The sequence below is a fragment of the Conger conger genome, chromosome 10 (assembly GCF_963514075.1).
Source record: "Conger conger chromosome 10, fConCon1.1, whole genome shotgun sequence".
NCBI classification, from domain to species: domain Eukaryota; kingdom Metazoa; phylum Chordata; class Actinopteri; order Anguilliformes; family Congridae; genus Conger; species Conger conger.
Genome location: NC_083769.1, coordinates 39,335,000 through 39,362,564, shown reverse-complemented (window position 1 = coordinate 39,362,564; position 27,565 = coordinate 39,335,000). Strand labels below are relative to the sequence as shown.

The window sequence follows — 27,565 nt, the reverse complement described above, 5'->3', positions numbered from 1 at the left end:
TAGTATGCGACAAAATTTTTACTAAAATAGGATTTCACAGTGATAGGAATGTGCTGTATACAGTAATAATATTACAATGGGCAACAAAACAACTACAGGGTGTTATTGCCACTGTACCATCAAGAGTCGAGTGTTCCCAAGGTATATTATTCAATCTGCATTCGTCCAATCAGTACTTGTGTAGAGGGCTCCAGACATCCAGACACCGAGGAAAATCAGCATCTATCAATCTCAGGCCTTATTTTTAGAAACAGGCGTGTTTTAGCCTTCATGACCTTTCTCGTAAACTCAGTTTTCTGATTGGTGGACTTTATTGTCTGTTCCAAGGTTTAATGTAATTTCACAGCTGAAAGACCGGTTTTAAAGTTTTTATAATGGCAAAAAACTATAGTGTTACTTTGTTTGTTCGTTTTTTTGGAGAAAATGTTCCTCACCTATAGTAAGCTTATTATGTACATATTAGGAAACAAATAATTGCATTTAGTCTTGCCTTTGGGATCCAATAGGAGCAAATATTGTAAAGAATATATCTGTAAAGAAAATATGCAGTGTATGACAATTCTTTCACTGCTGGACAAAATAGAACTAGGCTTTGATTCATATTCAGACTCCAAAGGAAAAACAGGAGAAAGTCAGACACTACAATCATTGGCAGGTACTCCATTTTGAAATGACTTCCCCTCCTTCAGAGTGCCATCACCTGCGCTCAGTCAGTTCCCAGTGTAAGCCTGCCGATTCTTCATCTTAAAGGCGACAGGAAGCAGGAGCGGATCAAGAGCAGTGATCCAAAGATTGTCCACTTCTCTGGGTCCGCAATTCATCAGTTTGTGGCAGTTTAATCTCCTGCGAGTGTTTCCAGGTTTCCGAGTCTAGTTGTAGAACACTTCATCTTCAGAGAGGGAGCTGCTGTCGGCATGGCGGATGAAGCCATCGGTGTGCAATGTCCTCCGCTCCTGTAGGGGGCGCTCAGCGACTGGCTGGCAGGGAGAGTTTGAGGAGCACGGGTCAGGCGGGAGCTGAGGCAAAAGAGGGCCAGTGTCATTTCTGGGGTCCATACTGACACTATAGAGGCGCGGAGAGACCGCTACGTCTCCGCTGTCCAACAGAAAACGAGACAGAAAAAGGCCATCGGGATCTGCGGGGAAGAGGACATAATCATTGTCGACCATCAGACACGCGGAGATGAGGCGACGGAACAGAAAAGAGAGGAGAGTGGATGGCATGAATAATGAAAGGGAGGGATGAGGGGAAGGAGAGAGCCTGCCCAGCCTGTTCCAAAATTCACATTTTCAGCCATAATTTCCAGATCACATGTTCTGTGACTCGTTTGTGATAGTTTCATTACTGCATGAGTAGCACTGGTTGGAAATGGTCTGTGAAAGTATTTGTGAAAGTGTCAGAGTCGATATCTGGCACGAGCCGGGTGATTTTCTAATGCGTTCGGGAATGATGGGGGCTCATTTCCTCATTTTCTCCCCTCACATTCCGGATCCAGGCCGGATAACCAGGGAATCTGAGAGAGAGCTCAACGTCACGCTGCATTGAGTTATATTCTGCATCCTTCAACAGCAAGAGCTTTCTCAGCATTGGACAAAGGACAGACACACGGATACAGACACGCACGCACGCACACGCACACGCACACGCACACGCACACGCACACGCACACGCACACGCACACAGCATCAAATGTGAATGAAACGTGGGTATAATTATATGGGCAGAGTATAAGATCCTCTGCTGTAAGCTCCATGCTTCTTAATATTGTTGTGGTGTTTCTCCCTAAATAATAATCGTCTGGCCTGATTAGTTTTAAGCTCTTTATTGGCTGGAAAGTATTATATTATGCCATAAAATATAATGTTATGCCTTAGAGTTATTTAGCTAACACTTTTATCCAAAGTGATTTACTACATTGATTAGGTGTCGTAGGGGCCAAACGCCCCTGGAGCAATGCGGGGTTAAGGGCCTTGAGCCCACAGCACAACTGATCTTACTGTGGCTGCACTGGAACCTCCAACCTTCCTGGCCCCAGTGAAGCACCTCAGCCACTAGGACATAGGCTGCCCATATGCAACATTCATTGCATTAAAAACATGTAACAGGATATTAATGTTACAGTACATATGAAAAATGATAATGTCGTTATGAGCAATTAGTCGTTTATACCAACTTTCACGATTAATGGTTAGAATGGTTACATGCAGCTTAGTTGTAATTTACACATTGTGTCAGTTTGGTGAGTACAAGGCCCCTCATGGCCCAAGATAAGGTATTGGTCAGTGCAGGATTAGCAGTAGCTGAGGATATAGTTTGTGATCACTGTGGGTAGTAGTGTGGGGTCAGTACCTTGCAATGGGGCAATGCTGCAGTTTGGATCAACTGGGACGTCCTGTGAGGACCAGGCACACATGGCAGCCTCGGCCAGGGCAAACTGTGCTGCCACCCCTTACAGAGGGGAGGAGAGAGAGAGAGAGAGAGAGAGAGAGAGAGAGAGAGGCAGCTAAACCCATCCTCATCCACAAGGGTCATTCTCACCTTTCATCAAACTGGAGCAAAATTTTAATAAATAAATAAATAACACTTACCCGCAGCAAAGCGGGCCTCTTTGATCTCATCGGTCAGGTGACAGTAGAGCTGCTCTTCCACCGGCAGCCCCGCCCCCGCCCCTCCCCAGGTGTACCCCGTGCCCTCTGCCCCCGCCCCAGAGCTCCACCCCTTCCACTCGATGAGGTGGGCCACCCTGCCCTGAGCCATGGCCGTGGGCTTGGTGATGTGTTCCTTAATGGTGGCCACCAGGCCTGAGGGGCCAGAGAGCGAGGAAAGAGATGGAGGGGGTTAGAAATGAGCAAAGAAATATCCTGAAACTGAATTAAAAGAACATGGGCGCTTCAGGTAGCTGTAATACTATTAACTGACCACAGTGAAGCAGCAAAGAGCAGACATGGATTTTTGGGATTTGAAAAATGTTCTCAGAGAATGAAGAATGAAATTATACATTATGTTTTCTTTCCCAACATACCTTCTATTCAATAAATTATTTTATAAATAAAGTATGGAGGAAGACATTATTTGCATAGAACAAAATATATTGTTGCTGTTGAAAATACCCTGAATTCTGACTATGATCCAAATTTAAAGTGTTCTTCTTTGACAGCTGTCCAGTTAACATTTTATAATTGCAAAATTCTGTTTGATTGAATGCTTATACTATCAACAGGTCTTGGGGTTCATCTGTCTTCCTTCCCTGAATGAATATATTAATTTGCCCGATAATTATATAATTACACTGCCAGGATTTTTTTAAAGACATAAGAACATTTTTAAAAACTCGTATTAGTATCAATAATTAACTTTCAAGGGAAGCAGATTAAATGGAAAGGAATTAATAGATCATCAGGTATGGAGAGAGCGAGCGAGAGAGTGAGCGAGAGAGCGAGCGAGCGAGCGAGAGAGAGAGAGAGAGAGATAGAGAGAGGTAGAGAGAGATAGAGATATAGAGAGGTAGAGAGAGATAGAGATATAGAGAGATAGAGATAAAAATACTAGAAGAGAGAGAGCACAGGGGAGAAAATGTACAGGGACAGAGATGGAGGGAAGAGAGAAAGAGATGAAAGGAAAGATGTTCTGACAAAAGAGAGAAGGGCACACTGTGTACAGACCCACTGGGAAAGAAGTACACAGACAGGGAGCAAAAGTTACGCATCTCCTGAGGTTATACATGAATGCTTCCTGATGAAAACAAAGCAAAGGATCAACCAATAGTCTACCTGGCTGGTGTGTGTGCGTGTGTGCGTGTGTGCATGTGTGCGTGCGTACCCAGCAAGGAGGAAGTAGCCAGTTCTCCAACGTTATACCCACTGGCACTCTTCTTGTCTGATAGTGATCCATTAGATGACTTTTGGGGACTCTAGACAAACATATTGACACACTCAAGTGAATTCACTGGAAGAGAACACACAAGCCTGCAAGGTTTCTATATATAGCTATATATTATGAATGAGAAAAAGTAATAAGCATTCATGTAAAATTCAGGAAAGCAATGATTCCTTCCCTGCAGTTGTAAATCAAATGTGTCATGAAAAAAAAATGGAAAGAAGTTATTAAAAACCGTGCATAAAAGGTATCTGCTCCATTTCACACCAATGTATTCAAAAGTACCACTTTACCCATGAAGTAATTCAATCATCTCAGGTACAGCTAGAACTATAATCAGTGAAGCTGATTTATTGCAACAGACAGCAATGTGCCCTCACTGACAGCTTGTACTTCTTTCAAAGCCTGTAAATCTTTAAAAAGCAATATGGCATTACTTGGCTCATGAGGTGAATACTTTTAGCAGCATTGATATGAGTTTACTGCAACCTCACTGGGAAAAGAAATCAAAATCAAATCAAGTCATGCGAAGCAAATATGTGACTTTAAAGTTCACTTGGGCTGAAAAAACTGTTGACTGTTTCCTCCCTGTTTTAGCACCATAGACCTTAACCAATAGTGTAATACAGACATTAACCCATACTGTAATACAGACATTAACCCATATTACTGTCGCTGAGGACCCCCTTGAAAACGAGATGCTACATCTCAAGGGATTATTCCTAATAAAGAATTTCATGCAATACAGACCTTAACCCATACCATAATACAGACCTTAACCCACACTGTAATACAGACCTTAACCCATACTGTAATACAGACCTTAACCCACACTGTAATACAAACCTTAACCCACACTGTAATACAGACCTTAACCCACACTGTAATACAGACCTTAACCCATACTGTAATACAGACCTTAACCCATATTCTAATACAGACCTTAACCCATACTGTAATACAGACCTTAACCCATACTGTAATACAGGCCTTAACCCACACTGTAATACAGACTTTAACCCATATTTTAATACAGACCTTAACCCATATTCTAATACAGACTTTAACCCATATTTTAATACAGACTTTAACCCATATTCTAATACAGACCTTAACCCATACTGTAATACAGACTTTAACCCACACTGTAATACAGACCTTAAGCCACACTGTAATACAGACCATAACCCATATTCTAATACAGACCTTAACCCATACTGTAATACAGACCTTAACCCACACTGTAATACAGACTTTAACCCACACTGTAATACAGACCTTAAGCCACACTGTAACACAGACCTTAAGCCACACTGTAATACAGACCTTAACCCATACTGTAATACAGACCTTAACCCATATTCTAATACAGACTTTAACCCATATTCTAATACAGACCTTAACCCATACTGTAATACAGACTTTAACCCATATCCTAATACAGACTTTAACCCATATTCTAATACAGACCTTAACCCATATTCTAATACAGACCTTAACCCATACTGTAATACAGACCTTAACTCACACTGTAATACAGACTTTAACCCACACTGTAATACAGACCTTAACCCATATTCTAATACAGACTTTAACCCATATTCTAATACAGACCTTAACTCATACTGTAATACAGACCTTAACCCACACTGTAATACAGACTTTAACCCACACTGTAATACAGACCTTAACCCACACTGTGATAAAGACCTTAACCCACACTGTAATACAGACCTTAACCCATACTGTAATACAGACCTTAACCCATATTCTAATACAGACTTTAACCCATATTCTAATACAGACCTTAACCCATACTGTAATACAGACCTTAACCCACACTGTAATACAGACCTTAACCCACACTGTAATACAGACCTTAACCCATACTGTAATACAGACCTTAACCCATATTCTAATACAGACTTTAACCCATATTCTAATACAGACTTTAACCCATATTCTAATACAGACCTTAACTCATACTGTGATACAGACCTAAACCCATATTCTAATACAGACTTTAACTGACAGTGTAATACAGACCTTAACCCACACTGTAATACAGACCTTAACCCACACTGTAATACAGACCTTAACCCACACTGTAATACAGACCTTAACCCATACTGTAATACAGACCTTAACCCATATTCTAATACAGACTTTAACCCACACTGTAATACAGACCTTAACCCATACTGTAATACAGACCTTAACCCATATTCTATTACAGACTTTAACCCACACTGTAATACAGACCTTAACCCATACTGTAATACAGACTTTAACCCACACTGTAATACAGACCTTAACCCATACTGTAATACAGACCTTAACCCATATTCTATTACAGACTTTAACCCACACTGTAATACAGACCTTAACCCATACTGTAATACAGACCTTAACCCATATTCTAATACAGACTTTAACCCACACTGTAATACAGACCTTGACGATGGGCTGTCCATCATTAGAACTCTGCAGTTCTGCAGCAGGCGGTTGGCCGGTGCTCTGGAACTCTGAACAAGAACAAACAAGGAAGCAAGTTGTATGCACATTTGTTTTTATATGCATGTGTGTGTGTGTGTGTGTGTGTGTGTGTGTGAGAAAGAGAGACAGACAGAGAGACAGAGAGAGAGGAAGGAGAGAGTGTGAGAGAGGAAAGGGAGAGATAGAGAGGGATAAAGAAAGAGGAAGGAGAGAGAGGGGAGAGAGAGAGATAGAGAGAGAGACCTAAGGGAAAGGTAAGGGGATGCAGATTGGCCTCGTGCTACACCCTTATGTTTCCATGGCAACAACCAGTTATTCTGATAATGCCCCCGGGGGGTCCTCGGGGTAGAATGGGAGATTGATTTACACTGGGGCAGTGTAATCCCCAAACTTCAGACACCTACTTATATCTCTCAGCGAGTTTTAGCCAATGTGACTAAATCAACACAGTCACACAACCTCACACACTGCGTTTCAATTCCAGCTCTGTGTGTGTGTGCAGCCCTGTGTGCGCGTACGCAGCTGTGTGTGTGAGTGTGTGTGTGTGTGTGTGTGCAGCCCTGTGTGTGTGTATGAGTCGCAGCTGTGTGTGTGAGTGTGTGTACGTACCCCTGTGTGTGTGAATGTGTGTGTGTGTACATAGCCCTGTGTGTGTGTGTGTGCAGCCCTGTGTTTGTGTGTCTGTGTGTGTGTGTGTGTGTGTGTATGCTTAGCTGTGTGTGTGTGTGTGTGTGCGTCTGTGTGCAGCCCTGTGTGTGTGTGTGTGTGTGTGTGTGTGTGTGTGTGAGAGTGTGTGTGTGCAGCCCTGTGTGTGTACGCTTAGCCCTGTGTGTGTGTGTGTGTGTGTGTGTGTGTGTGTACACGTAGCCCTGTCTGTGTACGTGGCTTACCACACCACATCAGGAACTGCAGGAGCAGGGCTCAGCCACCAAAGAGACCCTGACCCAACTGACACAACTGACACAGCTGACACAACTGACACAACTGACACAACTGGCCCAGCTGGCCCAGCTGGCCCAGAAGCAGGGATAGCTTGTTCTGCTCCTCCACGGCTGCCAAGGATATGGGGGATAGGCCCTCCTCGGCCATCAAACTGCCAGAATGTTCCTTCAGTTCAGAGGACAAATTGCATTTCATTTTCAGAAATTACAGAAATCATAGTTCCCAGCGGATGGTGACTGGGTTCCATTAGCTGTTGAATAGATGTTTTGTCAAGGCAGGCGGAGAGACAGACAGAAAGAACAATTGCACTTTGCTCCTTTGTCTGAAGTGGGACAAGTTCTAAGGCCTTTCATCGTCAGAAAATGCATTTTCCAGGAGAAGGCTGCCATTCTTTGGGCGCACACTTGAGGATGACAATATCAGGGTGTGCGATGCGGCTGCTGTGCCGTGTGAATCAGGATTGCACCCAGGCGCTTATGTGACACTGAATAAATCGGTCAGTACTCACAATAACTGTCCTGTCTACAGTGGCATGGGAATTGTTTTGGCTAACAGAATACACGTTTGTCCTACGGTTATTTTTTCATCCTATGAAATGTAATGAGAAAATCTCCAATTTGATGTTCAGAGGCCAGCAAATTGCATTCACCGTTCTGATTCAAAACAGCGTTTGCATGTTGCTTGCCTGAAGACAAACGATTATGCAAAACTCTGTGCCCTCTTTCCACTACTGAGAAGCTAGGCTATACCACTGAATGATTTGTTGGGTCTTGAGACAAATAATTATGCCTGATGTTCTTGGAATATATTTGCAAACAAAAAAAATTAAAATTGACTCTTAAAAACGGTAGATCTTTTTGGAATGCTTTTTTTCATTATTATTCTAAATCAGTGTTCTAGAACTCCATTGCTCTCAATTATCAGCATTGACCGTTACATCAACATTAGAATTTTTAGTCTTAGAACATTCTAATCACATGTTTGTGACCTCACACCATCAATCAGAAGGGCTTCTGGGAAGTGTACATTACCCACTAAAATGTGCTGTTGCATTAATGTCGGGTTATGGCTGCAGCTGACCCAGCCTTATTGACTGAATATTTTGGTGTCATGTCTGCTTACACGCAGAATACAACAACTCACGAAACAATAACAATAACAATACGCCTATACTTACTGCACACAATAGTTATAGAGCAGCTAAAATGATACTTCCATAATTAATTATACTCTACAATCCTGTGATTATCAGGTCATTGTGAATGACATGCTTGGAAATTGATGTATGCGAGTCTTGTCATTCCTGCTTTAAGGCAAGTCATACCAGGGATGAGTCACCTGGGAAATTAGAGAGGATATGAGAGAAGTTGGGACTAATCCAGTAAGTTCGGCGAGTATAAAACCTGAGAAAATGTAAAGGACCCCAGGGCATTCCAGTGCAGGTGTTCGGCTGGGTGGGATAAATTGAGGGGTCTGTCTGTGTGACTAATTCATGATAAAAATTAATTGTAGATGTAGAGACTGTTGGCACAGAGTCCTGCATCACTGTCACTGTGTCATATTACATCAAGGGAAATAAAGGAAGATAAATATGGGGGGTTATATTCAGAGTGAAGAAATGGGTCTCTTGGTTAAGCAAGTGCTTCACAAGAACAAGGGCCTTCACTAGCACAATGCAGAATGAGTCATTAAATACAGGACTGAAAACTATTTGCCATGCAGTGAGCTTTGATGAGATGACGATCAGCCTTTTTCATTGCCAGTTATATTATCTCTTCATTTTGATTGCATTGGCTATTTGTAGTACTTGGAGGGGATCAGGACACCACAACAACGTTCACCATCAAAAATGTCTCCAAGAATCTCCAAGGTCTGCAATTTAAAGGTTCTACCATGCCTACCTCTATTGGAGGCCATGTAGGTGACCCCTTGGCCATAAAAGCAATTATTAGAAAGAATATAGAACCCCTGAATATCTAACTTTATCACAGATGGGCTAGGATATTGTGCAAGCCTAATGACTTTAATCCTCCATTTCTACTGACAGAAGCCACCCATTCTTAGCCTTATTAGCCTGTCCACGCTTGTATAATTACCCAATTACGATACGCAGAATTGTTCACACATCGATTTCCACTGCATGATGCGATTATCACAACGACCATCACGCCGATTATCAGTTGACGTAATGAATCTATTGTATTCTTTCCATTCCCTCAATGGCTTCAATGTGAAAAACAGTGGGAATAAAAATAGCCCCTATCTATGCAACTTTGCTTCACCTGATCCCAGAAATACAATTACCACACACACACACACACACACACACACACACACACACACACACACACTGTGCAGGGTGGTGCATAGACGTCCCTCTGGAGTTTGTTTCAGGAAGAAGCCATGTCCCCTGTTGCAGTGCGCTTATCTAGACTGATGCAAAACAAGCAGTTTTGACAACTCAATCAGAAACAATGTTCTGCCCAATTAGCCAATTAGCATGCCAATTAGCATTGTCCTCAAGATGCAAGAGGGTCATTTGTTCTTAGGAAGAGAGCAAGAGAAAGGATTGATATTGTATATAAAAAAAAAAAGGTTTGGTCAGCACTTAATGAACTAGAAGGCTCACCTTGAACTTAAGGTATTGACATCTTGACATCTTTATGTCAGTAATGATGATACAAAAATGCTGTGTGTTCCAGGCAGGTCAGCATGCAAGAAAGAATATAAGACCAATATATTGATTCTATGTCCATTTGCCCTTATAACCTTAGATTAATATTTCAGGAACATATGCAAACAAAAATGCATTGCAAGAGTGCTGACAGTGGAATCACAGACAGACAGACAGACAGACAGACATACAGACATACAGACAGACAGAGGCACTGACCTTTATGACTTTTACACAGGCAGGCACCCATGGTGAAAAAGAGCAAGTCCAGAGCTGGCTATCTGTTCCCCATTCTGTTTCTAAGAAAGAGACAGAATGAGAGAGGGAGGAAAAGACTGAGGGGGTGAGTGAGACACGGGAGAGAGAGAAGGTTTAAGGAATTATCTGAGCACACAGTAGTGCAGCCTGTCGATTCTAGGTCCGATGGGATAGCGGTGAGAGAGAGAGAGAGAGAGAGAGAGAGAGAGAGAGAGAGGGAACAAGCCAACACACATGCTGTCCTTTTTCTGTCCCTCCCTCGTTCCTCTCTTCCCCCTCCCTTCATTTTCTCAGTCCCTTTAGCAACCCACCCTTTGCTCGCTGAAATAATTTCAAGCCACTTCAGACTCCAAAAGTCAGACTCTCCCTCTCTCTCTCTCTCACTTTGAGAAAATGAAGGGAGGGGGGAAGAGAGGAAAAAGGAAAATGATGGCATGGGTGTCAGCTAATTCTCTCTCTCTCTCAGTCACTCAATCTTGAGTAAATCAGGAAGACAGCTACGTAGTTTGGCAGAGACAGTTAAGGTTTGCAAATTTTTAGAGGCAGTGTTATGAATGGCCATACTCTGGCAATACAGTGTCATACTTTTTCCCATCAATAAAGGTTTTAACTGTGTGAGTGATAGCAGTAGATACACCAGTTGATGTGCGTGCTGTATAGAAGTCCTTTGGCAAGCAATTTGCTCACGCAATTTGGTCTAGAAACTTCATAGGCCATTGTGTATGTTTTTGGGGTGGGAGGGGTTATTCTAAGCAATCCCTCAATTTATCCTTCATTCACAGTCAACACTCTGATACACTTCCAAATGTTTAAAACTAACACAGCGGTCCTACAGTGCCCTCCAGTGGTTGAATGGGGCACTGCAGAAAGCAGGTGTGCCTCCATTGGATGGGATACTCACAATGGTCAAGCTCCAGTCCTGGAGGGCCACATTTCCTTTCAATCAGCAGACAGTGTGGTGTGCACACTTTATCCAATCAATCACTTAAATTAAGCACATTGAAAGTGTAAGGAGAAAATGTACAAAGTGATGTGGATTGATTGTCAACAGAAAATAATGGTTTTGTTTCTTTTTTATATGATTGTTTGAAAATAGTGAAAATTGGACAGGGGTTGAAAAACCAGGAAAGGGAGAAATCTATCCAAAGAATATCAACCGCAAGTAAAATATATTGACTGTCAGTAGATATCCGAACATTTAACTGCATTTTCACCCTTTTTTTCCCCATCACTTTCCATGTTTGCATCTTGGTTAATCCTGCCTTAGACATTGAATTTCAACAATATCAGCAATCATTCTTTTTTTATCCATTTGTAGTCGCACATGAAATGATAGACAAGCAATAAATCTCTGAAATACAAGACTGTGGTGGAAAACTACAGCGTGTTCTAATCCCATTGTCCCCGGCAACAACAGAACTCCCATCTCTGGGGCATCCTGTTCCCATGGCAACTTCCTGCCTAGTATTTGCTGCTTTTCGTTGTTAATCTCACAAGGAAGGTAGAATGGGCGAGTTAACATTTTAAAAACAGGGAAAGAAAAGGTTTGTGAAATTTGATAAAGGCCGACATTTTAACTTTCAAAAGAGCATGTTTCAAGACAATATAAAACATTTGATTAAATGGTCTAAATTAAAGTGCTGGGATTAATTTGCTTCAGTAAACTCAAATCCAGACCTAGAGTTAGTTTTCCTTAGAACCGTCTATACATGTCCCACATGAAGCAGAGCTCCAGCTCAAAAATGCTTCTGGGAGACAGCTGACACCCTGTGGCATTTGGATAAAACTACCAGATTGTTCCTTTTCGGTCCAGTTGGCATTATTTTATTCAAATGTTAACTGACACGGCCGTTCTCATGGCACATTCTGGAGATTGGGGACAGATGGACAGGATTGAATGCCACTCTTCTGCTGCTGTAGTCCATCTACTTCAAGCTTTGACCTGGGCTCAGAGATCCCTTCTGCATACCACTGCTGTAATGCATTCATTATTTCAGTTGCTGTCACCTTCCTGTCAGTTTGAACCAGTCTGGCTATTCCCCTCTAACCTCTCACAATAGCAAGACCTTGGTGCCCACAGAACTCCCACTGACTGGATGTTTTTGTTTTTTGCACAACTCTAGAGCAATGATCTTCACCCCTGGTCCTGGAGAGCTATGGGGTGTGCTGGCTTTCATTGTTACTCAGCACTTAATTGATCAATTAAAGCAGGTGGTCACAATTAAGGTCACTTCGATCACATTTCTTGGTCCAAACAACTGACTTCTTGACCATGTCTGCATGCTTTTATGCATCATGTTGCTGCCACATGATTGGCTGGTTAGACGTTTACCGAGCTGCTGTACAGGTGTACCTAATAACATAGTCACTGAGTGTATATGTAAGGAATTAATAGATCTAAAACCAATACTAGGCAAAAAAAAAAACTTCTAATTTCTTTTCCCCGCAAAGGACGACTTTAATACTGTTCTTCAAAATGCGTAGGAAGTCAAGGCTCACTTGGAATTTAGTCAGTTTTCAGTGTGTTGGCTCTCAGCCAACACAAATATACCGTGACAAAATTAACATTTGTACCAAAAGGGTAAAAATTCTCCAGGGTGATTTAGAGGCCCATTGAGTGCGCCGCTCAAGACTCCTCATGTCAAGCATGCCTTTGTGACAATCTCCCCCCAGGTGAATCACCAAGCGCCACCACTAAGCAGACTTGTTTATCACTTGTAGAGACACACGTCTTACAAAGCACTGGAAACTTCTGAAACACGAGGATGATGCAATGGTCTCCAACTCATGCGTGTGCGTGTTGGGGACTATGCCGAGAGACATGCGATAGCTATTGAAAACTCTGAGGACACGAGTTACTTCAACTGGAAAGCAACTTCACCCCGTCAAGGTGTGAGATCGCGCATGTGATTAAGAATGCTCAAAACATTGTAACGCTGATGTAACGATCATCTCGGGTAATTGAAAGCAAGTCCTTGAATAGACTAAGAATGATTTTTTTTTAATTAATACATTTCCAAAAAAGCCACTCTTCAGAGGGTTAATCCAGAACACACAAGTGTCAGCTCTGAAATGCACCCTTAACATAGTTCCCATAACTTATCCAGCACATCGGAGTCAGTGGAACAAGCTATAACAGGCAGCGACAGGGTACGGGAACACCAATAAAGCACAAGTGTCTCCATCAGGCCTACTCCAATTAGCAGATGTGTGGCAAGCCTTTTTGGGACAAAAGGTAATCCAAGAGCCACACTAATCATAGGGGACTGCTTAAGATCATGGAACATTAAAAACCTTCACAGGGCAGAGAAAAGCCATGTCTAAAGCCATACATTAATCTTGAAACTACTGCAGCAGATAACCAACCAGGTACATGTGTTCCAATAGGACAACCAACTTTATGGGACGAAGTATACTACAGAAATTCAAAGTCGTGATGCAGCTGTAGTCCAATCCCAGATGAGCTCACCTTTAAGTTATGGCACTGGCACGCAAAGCCAGTATACTGCAACATACAAAACCACCAAAAAACTCCAAGAATAGAAAGGAGGCCGGCGAACAAATCAATAAATTAACGCAAAAGGGGAGGTCTGGACCCGTCTGCAGTTGGAGGTCAGAGCTGAGATCCACCGCGCCAAACTGAGAGGACCTACAAACACAACAAGGAAGGAACAACAAAAGGAAGGAAAATAACTTGGCCAGCCTGTAAACTAACAAGCAAATGAAGTAGGAACAAGTCAAACAAAAATGTAATGAATGACCCCAGCAGCTCCTCTGACAGAGCCACATGGCCAGAAGAGAAACCGAAACCAGAGGAGATGTGCAGAAGAGCATTCGTGCTCATTCCAGCGATCCACACCTAGATCAGCCATCTTAATGAACAAACACAAACAGGGGAGGAGCACAGAACCAGAACCACAGACATCCGATTTAAAGTCACACCCCTAAAACACCCAAAGGTGTAACAGAAGGGACTGGTGAATGTATTTGTTTATACAGAGTGTATGTTAGAATGCCATGAATGTAGGTTGAGAAGCCAGAATAAAAAAAGCTATATCATATAACTGACAAGTCAATTTATAATTTATTGGCTGACCTGAATCTACAGGAGGCTGGCTATATGCTAGGCTATCTGTCACTCATTCAAAGGTGAAGCAGGAGCAACTACACGAGCATGAGCCTATTTCTGCTCCTGCCTCAGCTGTGTGCTATTCACATCTACAATGCTGCCAACATGGAAATCTCACATCCTTAAGTTTACAAAGCAATAACAACAATACTAGTTAATCTAACAAAAAAACTACAGATCACTCGGAAAAAAATAAAAAGCTTTGATGCGAGTTTGGATAAGGAGAGTTGTCTGCAATGGGGGTGTTATTATAGTGTTCAACAGTAGGCACACAGACGACTTGGGCAAAATTGAGAAGGACTTGGGTAGAATTACTCCACAGCTTGGATGGGAATGGTCTCCTCTCGTTCTTCCCAGCATCCCTTCACCATTAGTGACCACTACAGGAGGTAATGCGGAACATGGAATTCCGGCTTTCCGAGACCACTTCCAAAATCGATTCAAGTAATTGTTCTGATGATCAATTTATCAATTAAAAAAGACAGAATCACGGAACGCACTGAACACGTCTGTCCGCAAAAGGGCAGCGAGTCACGTTCTGACAGACCTTCTGGCAACAGCATCGGGTCTTCTGCGAAGTCATCAGGGAAAGGACGTTACTTCAGAACGAGGATGGGGAAACGCTCCCTGTGATCAAGCGATTCCAGTGGCAGGGATGAGGACAGCCTCAGCTGTAGCCCATATGATGATCAGTAGCAGGCCAGGGCAGCCCCCAGGCTCAAACAAGCCCTCCGTTCTCCCTCCCCCTAATTAGTTTAATTGCAGTCATTATCTGCTGAGGTTCACTTTTCACATGTTAAAGTGGATTCACATGGATTCGTTTCACATAAAACATATGCATGCTTGGGGAATCAAGTAAACGATTGTTAAATTAAAGCTTCCCGTAACAGAGAAGGAAGAGACACTTGGAAAAATGTATCAACTTTGAAAAGATAGTATGGCAGTTAGATTATAAGAATGTGGAGAACAAAGGTGAGGAAACTGACTGGAAACTAAATATCCATGAGAGCAGATGCAATGCTAAGACAAAGCCCCCGTGAAAAATAAATGGTCTTAAATGTATGTGGAAATGCATTTTGCTGTCAAATGTCCAAAATGTGGTTCTCTTGTCAAGCTTTCAAAAGGCTTTTTTTTTTACAATCGACTTAAATTCTGTGAACTAATTTGAAATGTCTTGCTTTGGCCATCTTCATGTTATCACCCTGTTAAACCCTAAAAGTGGAAAATAAGAATAAAGAAAAGTTTTATCACAAATTTACTTGAAAGGCTTCCACTCAACATGTATCAAATGTCTCCACAAACGTGGACCCCCCACACCCCCCTCATCTCCAATTGCAGGGTTTGTTTCAAAACCCTGGTGCTCACAAACTTGCCCATGAATCACGCTTCCTCTACTTATCTCCTCTTTCCCCATAAAATAAAAAAACAGGAATCAAATACACATCCACCCACAGCCTTGCACTAATGACTTAGAGAGAATACATGTGCGTGATTTAACATACAGATTTGAGGGTTTATGCTGGAGTCACTCTGGAACTTTATTTTATTTGAAAAGATGGATCCTGTTAGGTAGATCCTGTTAGTATCCTACAGGACACGTTTTATTTGCCTGTTTGTCTGTTTTTTCTGTGGACTTATTTCCAATGCGTTTTAAGTCTTCATGAATTAGCATGGCTGCCTAAAATGAATTGTCACAATCTCCACCTTTGATGAATAATGAAAAAAAGACTGTAATAATTTGACAGAACTGTTCTTGCATTACAAATAATGGTTTTTTTTTTTTTTACAAGAACACAGTAATGAGTTACAAAGATTGTTTTTAAAACTTTATAGGCCAGCTTCACAGACAGAGACTAAGCCTATAGTCCTAGACTAAATGAGATTTTGAATGGAGATTCACCATTTAGCAATTTGAGGACCATAGCTGTAAAACTGGCCCAATATGTATGTAAATACTTACTTAAATTACTTGGCATTTAAACATTTGCTCGTATTGTGAATGGTTTTGGTGCACACTGCAAATCTAGCATAGGAGGTGGATTATTTCTCCTGTTAAACAAAGCTGTCCTACATACCAGGTTATTCTTTTACGACCATCTGGAATTAATTCCAGCCTTTCTCCAAACAGTCTACCAAATATCGCTTTTGCCTTTGTCTTTATAACAAATGTGATACCAAATGTGACTTATATGTCCAAACCAACTTTATTGGTTTGTCGTTCACTACAATTGAGTGACAGTTTTGTAAAACCTTATACGAATGTGATATTTCTGTTGACGGAAAGAGTAAGAGACAGTTGGATCTGCAGTGGAAAAATGATGGTTGAAAAGGGTGTAATATTGCGAATGAAAGACAACATTCAGCGCGAAAGGGAGAGAGAGCACAAGCCGGGGAGAGACCAATATAGTCCCAAATTGCAGGATGTGTTTTTTGGTCAGGAATCCATCCCTAAATATAGTATGAATGTAAATTCCAAAGGTTACTGGCTTTAACTCCACATGTGGAAAAAAAGACCAAACAAAAAATAGAGAATTGAAAGAGGAAAGAGACAAAACAGTACCATTATCATCTATACGTTTTAAGCATTTTCCTCAGAAACGTGGAAATCTAAAGAATGAGCCCATATGCCTTACAGAGCAGGGTACAAAGTAAAAACATAACTTTGTGCAGAAGTGACAATGCTCACACAGACAACAGTCTCAACATGGTACTGAAGTAAACACACACATACTCTGTCCTACAACTATCACACACAAACACACACATACTCTACTATTGTCCTATCCTACCCTTCTATCATACACACACTCACACTCTGTCATACTCTCCTATCATACACACAAACACACACACACTCACACTCTGTCATACTCTCCTATCATACACACAAACACACACAATCACACTCTGTCATACTCTCCTATCATACACACAAACACACACAATCACACTCTGTCATACTCTCCTATCATACACACAAACACACACACACACACTCTGTCCTACTCTCCTATCATACACACACTCACACTGTCCTACCCTCCTATCATACACACACACACTCTGTCCTACTCTCCTATCACACACACACACACACTCTGTCCTACCCTCCTATCACACACACACTCACACTGTCCTACCCTCCTATCACACACACACTCACACTGTCCTACCCTCCCATCACACACACACTCACACTGTCCTACCCTCCTATCATACACACACTCACACTGTCCTACCCTCCTATCATACACACACACACACACACACACACACACACTCTGTCCTACCCTCCTATCATACACACACTCACACTGTCATACTCTCCTATCATACACACACTCACTGTCATACTCTCCTATCATACACACACACTCATCTGACTCATCCTTAGACATGTTCACACACACACACACACACACACACACACACACACACACACACACACACACTTTACAAATTGACAGGTGAAGATACAGGAATAGAGTCACACCCCAGTACACACTAGCATAGATAAACATCTCGTCTTTGGCAAAGAGAATCAGCTTCTCATTTAGCGGTTTCTTTTTTTTTGACACAGAGAGGGGAAACGAATGTTTACCCAAGCTCATGCAACACTACAAGAAACCCTGAAAGAAATACACACGCAATGTGATTTAATCTTTCCACACAACGCGCATCCGACTGTTCCTTTCCTCACATAAAGTAAGGCTGCATTTAGCACGGACTGCTAACTGGCCAAACGGACTGTTATTGTACTGGATAAGGTCAAAGAAACATTGTTTGAGCCCCATCAGGGTTATGCTGGGATATCAAAACATGTTGAGAGTAGTTTTGTTAACACCCTCCCATTTTACCTGTTTTACTTCCTACAGCACCATCGCTGCCTTGTTTGCTGCTTTTGATTAATTCACTACATAAATATTCCCATTCCTTCTCATCTTATCTAGAGAATGCATTAGAGGCATTGTTACCTGCATCACTCAACATGTGCTGATGTATTCAGATCAGAACGGCTGAAACCGAACACAATACCAATCTCTCTCTCTCTCTCACCCTCTCCCCCCTCTCTCTCTCTCTCTCTCCCTCCCTCCAGAGGACTGTATAATTCTCTCTCTCACACAAGGTCAGGTTGTTAACATTACAAAGGCTGGTATTTATAATGATGGAGAACGCAATATAATACAGGCATTGTGCTGACTCTTTTCTCCCTTGGCAACTTCACATCCTGGTCCCTGCGTATATATAGTAGCTGCAAACAGCCGTTTTAACAGGAGACCTCAGTTTCCACGTGCCTACGTTCGCATCAACAATAACCGCAGTCAAACAATAGCCCAGGCCCAGTCATGTAGGAAACTTTCATTAAAAAATATATTAACTACAATAGATATATGTTCACAATGCGTTTTGAAAAACAAGTGTGTCAATATGTCAGAAGAACAAGTGCTCCAGTCTCCTGGAGTGATCAATTTAAAAATATGTACACATAAACACTCAGGCACTGAAACTGTGATTCATCACCACTGTTCTTATGGTACACACCCATATCTCACCATCTTGCTAACACAGTTAATAGATTACTAATTAAAAACTATACCCAATAAGCAACCAGCACTGTTCATCTCATAACATGAAACTAATATTTTCATTATGTGCGTTTATATTTTGTTTATATTCCAAAAGTGTGATTAAAAATAATTCTGAGCCATATACTGTATTTTAAAACTTATATATTTCAAAATGTTACCTTTTTAAAAACAATCATCCTTTGTACTCCAACTACAATAGTATTACACCCAGAAAAGATACCAAAAAATATATTTTTTCAAAAGCATAATTAATGTCCTTACTGGAGTTAAACGTACATGTTCGTTCAAGTGAAGGCAGACGTAAATAACTTTACACAACCAAAATGAAAAAAATGCAACAAATATTTTCTGGAACTGGAAAATAAATTTAATTACAGCAAGTTAGGGTTTTAATGACAATAAATAAAAGTACAAAATATTTAAAAAAAATATTAAGATTTTCTGTAAGAAACTGCCAATCTCTATGTGTGTCAGAAGTGAGAAAGCATCCTTTCATAAGCATATGACACCCGCACATAACATAAGGTCAGAAAATAGTGTTTTTGTTATCCTCTGTCCATTGACAATTACAACTCAGTGGAATATGTAAGACTAAACACAATATCACAGAAGTTAAAAATCTGTGGTTCGAATGAAAAAAAAAAAAGTAAACGACCAAAAAGGAAGAATTCAAAAAATAACTTTCCATAACAGGATCCAGCTCATAGGCATCTAAATGCTCATGTAAGGCCAAAGCTCATTAGTCCCTCCTTCGGCTTTTTCAGTTAAATGCTTGGAGATGTTTGAGCCTCTCAGTTATCCACTCGATTACAGTTATCATGATTGTCTATTTAAATAGTCTGAATTATGATTCCTGTAACCACTTTTTCCATTCCGTTTCCTTTTTTTACATGTTGGTTTCCTGTGGCCATACAGATGTTAATACCCACATTTTCCCCTTGGTTATACCAGCTTGTCAGTCATCTTGTATTCATATCATACAGACCTTTGGGTCTGTGCTGTGAGAATACCTTTGTTTACAATACAATTATGAAGGGAGCCATACTGGATAAAATAGTTGACTGACTGATTTTGATTTACCATTGGTAAGTGCTTCGGCTACAATATAAGACATACCGTGTATGGTGCCCTCATATGAAAATCTGAAAAGGTTATGCAGGCTTGAGTGCTGGAGGGGGGTATGTCTCAGTTTTCTCAGTTTCACCTTCAAATCTCACCATAAATCTCGACATACCGAAAATATACTTTTCCCAAGTACACACAGGAAAAAAAACAAAAAAAAAAAAAACATGAACATCCCTTTGAAATCGTCAAGCAAAACTGAATATGAAATCACTGCGGGCAGCACAGCAGCCAGTGGCATTGTGTGGAATGCAGTGGAGAGGAGGCTGGAGGCAGCGGGCGGGGGGGGGGGGGGGGGGGGGGGGCAGCACTTTGGGCTGCGCTCTCGCTGTGATACCCCCCCGTTTATAATGTCCGAAATCTTATCTCCCAACCTTTCCCTCAGCGCCGGCCCTCAGTGACGGCACACGCCAGAGCAGAGGCTCGACTCATTGTCTCGCTGAAAAGTCACATTTCCTGCACTCGCTCCTACAGGTGAGTAATGGAAAGCTACACTGTGCTGAGGCCGCAGGTTCGCGAGTTAAGTGTAGCCTTCAACCGCACACTGGAATCACACGCCATTCTAGATGAAATGGAGCTCTTCGAATTAAATCGTTTTTTTTTTCTTTTTCTTTCTTTTTTTTTTTGTTGTTGCTCATTCTTGATAAAAGAAGCATGCACGGAACATTACACGATACAAAATGCATGAAAAAATTGATTTTGCTGCTACAAAAAGGCATAATAAAAATATACATATTTAATATACAGACTTATATACATACACACACACGCACACACATGTATGTATATGAGTGTACAGCGTGTGTGTGTGTGTATACATATAAATGTATTTTCCTCTTAATAAGTACATCAAGTCTTTTTCAAGTGTGCAGTCACTTCAGAGCCGAAGTGGGCTGGCAGGCAGGTGGGCAGGTCATCTCCACGTCCCCATGCAGGCTTGGCCTGATCCGGTCCTGACCCGTTCTTCTGTGGAGCTCCCGTCCTGTCCAGCCCATAGCTTAATCAGTCAGTGGGCCCAGCTAAGTGGGAAGGCCTGGTTCTGGTTCAGTCTGGGTTCGGGCTCACACAGCGAACACACTGAGTGTGCTGGTCTGGTCTTTCAGGCCCAGAATGCTGTAAGCGATTCTCTTTAGGTGGCCTGGGAGCCGCACCCCGATGTTCCGGATGTCCCTGGGGTACAGAGAGAGAGAGAGACAGAGGGGTATGAGGCATGGAAACAGATAGCCCGTACCAACAATCAAAGGCTAATCTCATGGAAATACACACAGAGACACACACACACACACACACACACACACACACACACACAAAATGTACACGAGACATGCCAACACACGCAAACCAGCCCTCATTACCTCTTTAATTAGGGCCCTAATTGCTTAAAGAGGATCCACCAGGTCTGCCATGAATGAGTTATTTGGCGTGCCCGGCGAGTCGGGAGACTCGTAAATAGTTTCTGGTTTTAAGCAAGAGTGCTACCAGATGACAGTGGATGGAGCCTGGAAACCAGAAAGCCCGGCACAAATAATACAAACACTTCAAAGACTTTATTTTTGTTGCTGTCTATGTCCTTCGCATGGGCTCGTCCTGGTTCCTATGCCAAGTAAATGTATGTAAAAAAAATGGCCTACTATAAAATCTGTGCTTTTCTCCCATGGGAAACTGTGATCTATAACTATACTCTCCTCAAGTTCCTTTCACCCGAAACTCCCCTCTCTGCATGACGAGCTCCAGACTGGAGGACCACTTCCTGAGGGTCAATGCCTACTCTTCCTCCCCCTCATATTTCCATAGTTTTTCAGTGTTGACTCCCCTGATCTTCTCTCTTTCTGTCTCTCTCTCGCTCTCTTTCCACATCTGGCCTCTGTGCCTCCTTCTTCTCTTTTCTTCATCCCTCCTTTCTACTCCCTTCTTCTCATTCTATTCTCTCCTCTCTCACTCCTCCCCCTCTTTCTTCTCATCTTATTCCCTCCTCTCTTCTCATCCTATTCTCTCCTCTTCCTCTCCTCCCTCCACCCTCCACCCTCTCCTCTCTCCCTTCACCCTCTCCTCTCCTCCGCTCCTGTGGTGGGGGAGGTTGGGTGGACTCCTGGCCCAAACATGTGGACAAGCAGTGGCTTCTGGCTGTAGGGAAAGTGTAGCTCTGGCCTGGCACTGTGAGAGAGATGGAAGGAGAGAGAGGGGGAGCGAAGGGAGGGAGAGAGAAAGAGAGGGAGGGAGGGAGGGAGGGAGGGAGGAAGGCCACAAGCCACCACAGGCCGCCACCACATGTGTCTCTATTCACTGTGTATGTTTACTCTGTCCTCTCCATTTTGAGGCCCCGACAGGCAAAGAAAAAATTCCTTAAATACCCACTGACTCTGTAATACAAAAATCATACAGACATATGCCATAAAATATTTTACCCACATCTGATACAGGGTGTAAAATGCATTGTGGTATGATTCACTGTCATTCACTGCTATTTAACTTATAAATAATGCTGGTTTGAAAAGTATGGGACTCATCGCTAGGTCATATCGTAGAGGTAGGGACTCTGGGGGTTTTCAAGACCAGGCTTGATACGGTGCTAGATACCATCTAGTTTGCAGGTAAACAGTGAGCAGCCTTAAGTGGTAGGAAAATGGTGAGCTCCGTTGGGCTGAATGGCCCCATTCTTGTCATTGTGACATGTTTTGTTATTTCAGCTACTTACTGCAATGCCGTACATAGAGGTATTATCTTTGAGATACATTCAACTCCTCGAGGAACTGTAATCTTATCTCGACCGAAATTCATGCTCGCCCACGCATTGTACATTTTAAATATGGATTGATTTCCAACCGCAGTTATCTCCCAGATAAACACTCCCTCACTCAAGACAGTGAAACACATCCCGGGCCATTTTCTCCGCACACTCACTCGTTCTTCATCTGCAGAACCTGCTCCATGGTCACAACGCCTGCACAGGTGAAGTTTTCACTGTACTGGCTCATCTTGATGGACTCCAGCCATTCTGACACCGACCTGAAGGGGGAGCCGTCTGAGCCACTGGTGCTGGGAAGCCGGATGGACACACTGCACAAGAAGAAGAAATAACTGATATTAATCTGTTGAAGGAATACACCACCATTTTGGTAGACATACACCAGTGTATCATTGCCAGTGGCAGTCCCATATTTGTCCTCTACCTTCATTACACACACAAGCATGTATGGATGACAGAGGCACGCACCCACACACGCAGAAACATTACTAAAAGTGTAAGTTCTCATGGCCTTAGCTAAAGAAATACGACCAGACTACATGTTTATGTTTCTTATATTGCTTTTAGTTCTATTGGTGCCCTTTCATCTTACCGTAATTACTGACAAGAAGAAAAACCAGAAACCAGAAACCTGTCAGAGCAGTTTGTGATAAAGATATGAAACGTGATTTTCACACGCTCAAACGTATGCAAGTTCCCACTCACATACAGGTTTGTGAGGAAGAACAACATCCCTCCATAGCTAAGTGAAAAACAGGTAGATATCTAAAGGAAGATTATTTATGTTTTGTCATACGTTTGGTTCCCTGTGTGGAGGATCCACCAGTGTTTAAACTGCCTGCTTGTCCAAGCAGTGACATAAGTGCTTCTGCCACTTATGTTCATTTGCCAAAATGAACATGAGCAAAGCCTGCCAGGGGAGACAGCAAAAGCGCTCAATCACTAACAGGACAAGCAGAAAGAGTTAAAAAAACACCGGCTGTGGGAATAGAATAGCCTTGATATCTTCAGGAATAAATAGTGTGACCGGCCATTTTAAGATTTTAATCCAACTCTGAGTACATAGCTGGTGCTGCCAAGTCAGCTGATAATGTGGTGATAAAACACTGAACTTTAACCTACCAAGAAATTCCCCAGCCACTTCCTAATTTTTATCAGTCTATAGTCCAGCATAATCTTTTGAAATTTAACACCTCACTCCCTCTCCCAGAAATTGGCGTGACAACTCGAGCCATGGCCCTCCCCAGCCTCCTCAATAACTACCGTCACCTGGCTCCCATTCAGTCGAACAGAGAGGAAAAACACCAGATTAAGAGATTCCCAGTTACACACATTACCGGCTGGTACTGGTTCTGTGCGACTCTTACCGGGGGTCAAAGTCGGCGATGGTCTTGAGCGAGTCGGGGCTCCTCAGGAACTTGTCCAGCAGGTTGACGATGTCGTTGAAGCACGGTCGTTTGGACCGGTCCTGGAGCCAGCACCGCAGCATCAGCTGGTACAGGGCGGACGGGCAGTCCATGGGCGCCGGGAGCCGGAAGGCCTCGTTGATGGCCTTCATCACCTGGGAGAGATAGAGGAAGAGGAGCAGGGTTACATTTTAGAGATGCATGCGCACCATTATCTATGGCTTATCGTTTCATTATTTGCCTTCACGCGTATAAATAGTCATCTGCAGCTCACAGGAATGCAGTAAAGACTGTTTTTTTCACTGTGTCCTGTGGAATACTGAAAGCTAATATTGTATATCAAGATTAGCTACTAGGGTTACTGCTACATTAGCTCTTCCCAGTGATGCACCAAGCAGAAGTGGTGGAACTTCAGGTGCAGTGTTCCTTACATGGGTTTAGGTCTACAGCAGGAAATGAGTACGTAAACCCCGAGCAAATAAATCAGTTTGCCACACACTTTCAATCAGGATGATAAAAGGACTCTATTTACACATTCCAGGAAGACAGGAGGAGGGACGTCAAGTGGAACTGTTCATTCAGGCTCTTTCTCAGAATCGAGCGAAAGGGTTTGGCAGCCGCAGCGGTACAGCCTATGCAAACCTGCAGAGGGCCCGGGGGCCAGTTTACCTCGTGATTGCTCATGTCCCAGTAGGGCCTCTCCCCGAACGCCATCACTTCCCACATGACAATGCCGAAGCTCCACACGTCGCTGGCCGAGGTGAACTTCCTGTACGCGATGGCCTCCGGAGCTGTCCAGCGGATGGGGATCTTCCCTCCCTAAGGGGGTGGGAACAGGGGTGGGACAATCAGGAGGACCAAAACAAAATACACATACAGCAGCTGCTTCATACACTTCACAAAAGTCTGTCTTAAGTGAGATAATAATGAGACTTAAAATCTTATTTCCCCTCAAGCTAAAATATTAGATTAGTTTGTTTTAAGTTACTATTTGCTTGACAAGATACATTTTCTTACCCCATTGGCAATCTTAAAATGTGTAAACATTTCTAACCTCAATGGCAATATTTTTGTCTTATTTACGATAGAAGTAAGAAGTGTAAACGTAAGAAAAATGTAAGAAAAAAATATGGAAATTTTAACATAAAAATAACACGCAGCCGCCATTGTCTAACACACTTTCCGCAGTGTGGGCTGAGCTAGCGTCTCGTGGCGGGCGGGCGGGCGGGCCCCGCAGACTCACGCTGGTGGTGTACGTCCCCTCCTGGTCGTCCTCCAGCACGCGGGACAGGCCGAAGTCGGACACCTTGCACACCATGCTGCTGTTGATCAGGATGTTGCGCGCGGCCAGGTCGCGGTGCACGTAGCTCATGTCGGAGAGGTACTTCATGCCGCCGGCGATGCCCCTCAGCATGCCCACCAGCTGGTACGAGGTCATCTCCCCGTCATGATCCTGCCAATCAAAAACAAGGGAGTTCAGTCATCTCCCCCGGTCATGATCCTGTCAATCAACAACAAGGGAGTTCAGTCATCTCCCCGTCATGATCCTGTCAATCAACAACAAGCCAGTTCAGTCATCGTTCACGTCAGCCGGCCCTCTCTGTTGTCAGTCCTACCCTCCCTTTCACAAAAGCAAAAATATGATTGTTTTAAGTTACTGTTTGCTTCACAAGTTACATTTTCATAGCCCTTTGGCAAATCTTGAAATTAGTCAAAATGACTAACATCATTGGCAATCTTTCGGTCTCATTTAGCAAATAAAGTAACATAAATAATAAGTCTAAATATAAGACAAATTCTTTTTGAGCTTGATTTATTCTTTGGCTTTTTTTTGCAATGTGTAATACAAGTACGCAAACGCACTGTGCACTTACCCTCAGGTATTTGTCCAAAGCCCCATTCTCCATATACTCTGTCACAATCATGGCATGCTTATCTGAAATGGGGGGGAAAATTACAGTAAATACACAAACACACACATAAAGAGATGGACAGTCAGGAGCACAATGCAAAAGCTGTAATGTGTGCAGTAAGTCTTGAGTAATTTAGCCTTGTAATGAGACTTAAAAAGATTTCTCTCGATCACAAAATACAGAGACGGAGAGGCCGGTGTATATTAGCAGGTCACTTGGCACGCACACCAAGGTGAAATAGTGAGAAGATGGCCGCAGGATCAGCACTAAAGGGGACACTTATACAAGAAGGCCGCAGGATGAGCTCTAAAGAGGACACTTACACTTGGTGACGACTCCCTCCAGACGGATGATGTTCTGGTGGCAGAACTGGCCCATGATGCTCGCCTCGCTCAGGAAGTCCTGCCTCTGCTTCTCCGTGTAGCCCGGCTTCAGCGTCTTGACGGCCACCGCCACCTCCTTTCGCCCCGGAGCCTTGAGAGCGCCTCGGTACACCTCCCCAAACTCGCCTGCGGTCGAGACAGGAGAATCACCTCAGACACGGAAAATGCACTGCAAAACAGGGCTTAACAAGTTCTTAAGCGTCTTAGTCTTGTTTTTTCTCTCAAGTAGGACATATTAGCTTACTTTACGTTACTGTTTGCTTGACAAGTGAAATGTTTTTACCCCACTGGCAAATCTTGAAGTGAGTCAAAACTGGCTCACCTCATTGGCAATATTTGTATTGTTATTTAGCAAAAACAGAAATAAGAAGATTTTATAAATATGACTAAAATACTTTTTTAGTTTTTGCGGAGTGAGGAATCTCATTTCTTGGGTTACATCAGGAATCCCAGGGAGCTGACCACACCTCTCTGGGACTGAGCATGAGATGACACCCGGTATAAACAGTAATGCCACGTCTTGCTTTTTAGGCTAATTATCTACTGGAAGAGTGTCGTTATAATAATAAGGAGCTGGACTTCTGACACAAAGGTAACTGGCGAGCCAGATGCTGAAGTGTGATTCAATAAATATTTCCACAAGCACGAAGGGGGCAAGACATTCACAAAAATGAAAGCACAAAAGTTACTGTGGAAAAACAATTGCCTAAGCAAATTATAATAATGCGATGCTGGTCAAAGGAGGCAGTAAATAACCAAAAGGGCTGCGGTTCGGTCCTCCAGGATGTAAACGGAGGAACGGAAATGGCACACTGGTCTCTATAGTCCTTTAGGTGGGACCAGGGGGGTTGGTCATGGCTCTGGGGGCATGGGAACCAGATCTCATAAGAGTAGAAAGGAGCGTGGGTGTCAAAGGGAAAAAGTGACCCTGCTGCCCTGGTCTCCTCTTCTCAAGTTCCACTCTATCCATTTTTTCCCTTCTCTTTCCCTTAACCCTTAAAAGTGTCACAAAGATCACAAATACTGTATGT

General features: G+C 42.7%; 2 protein-coding genes across 6 annotated transcripts in view; both read right to left on the bottom strand.

Annotated features, from left to right (window-relative positions):
* On the bottom strand, positions 1-15,103 carry fam131c (family with sequence similarity 131 member C). 5 transcript variants are annotated; one of them, XM_061258142.1, is made up of 8 exons: positions 14,923-15,102; positions 11,148-11,230; positions 10,208-10,287; positions 6,331-6,401; positions 3,820-3,910; positions 2,589-2,801; positions 2,350-2,448; positions 1-1,135 (listed from the first exon to the last, which is right to left on the bottom strand). In XM_061258142.1, the coding sequence occupies exons 3-8, from the start codon at positions 10,236-10,238 to the stop codon at positions 870-872; spliced, it is 771 nt and encodes a 256-aa protein (XP_061114126.1). In that variant the 5' UTR covers positions 10,239-10,287; positions 11,148-11,230; positions 14,923-15,102; the 3' UTR covers positions 1-869. The 5 variants fall into 5 exon arrangements, with proteins under 5 accessions (XP_061114126.1, XP_061114128.1, XP_061114124.1 ...); XM_061258144.1 differs by lacking the exon at positions 14,923-15,102 and adding an exon at positions 13,716-13,763; XM_061258140.1 differs by lacking the exon at positions 11,148-11,230 and having other exon boundaries at positions 14,923-15,100.
* A 5,289-nt stretch (positions 15,104-20,392) lies between these two features.
* epha2b (eph receptor A2 b) overlaps positions 20,393-27,565 on the bottom strand; it is a 31,703-nt gene continuing 24,530 nt past the window's right edge. The window contains exons 11-17 of the mRNA XM_061256860.1: positions 26,475-26,660; positions 26,113-26,174; positions 25,482-25,691; positions 24,908-25,057; positions 24,200-24,393; positions 22,988-23,143; positions 20,393-21,256 (exon numbers count right to left, since the gene is read on the bottom strand). Of these exons, the coding sequence (XP_061112844.1) occupies positions 21,148-21,256; positions 22,988-23,143; positions 24,200-24,393; positions 24,908-25,057; positions 25,482-25,691; positions 26,113-26,174; positions 26,475-26,660 (1,067 nt within the window). The 3' untranslated portion in view covers positions 20,393-21,147. The remainder of the gene's footprint in view (positions 21,257-22,987; positions 23,144-24,199; positions 24,394-24,907; positions 25,058-25,481; positions 25,692-26,112; positions 26,175-26,474; positions 26,661-27,565) is intronic.

Bases quoted from the DNA above. Each gene is read 5' to 3' on its own strand.
- fam131c (XM_061258142.1), bottom strand. From the start codon at position 10,238: ATGGGTGCCTGCCTGTGTAAAAGTCATAAAG. The intron at 6,402-10,207 runs GTCAGTGCCTCT...GTTCTTGTTCAG, and splicing joins CCTGTGTAAAAGTCATAAAG to AGTTCCAGAGCACCGGCCAA. The intron at 3,911-6,330 runs GTCTGTATTACA...ATGTTTGTCTAG, and splicing joins ATGGACAGCCCATCGTCAAG to AGTCCCCAAAAGTCATCTAA.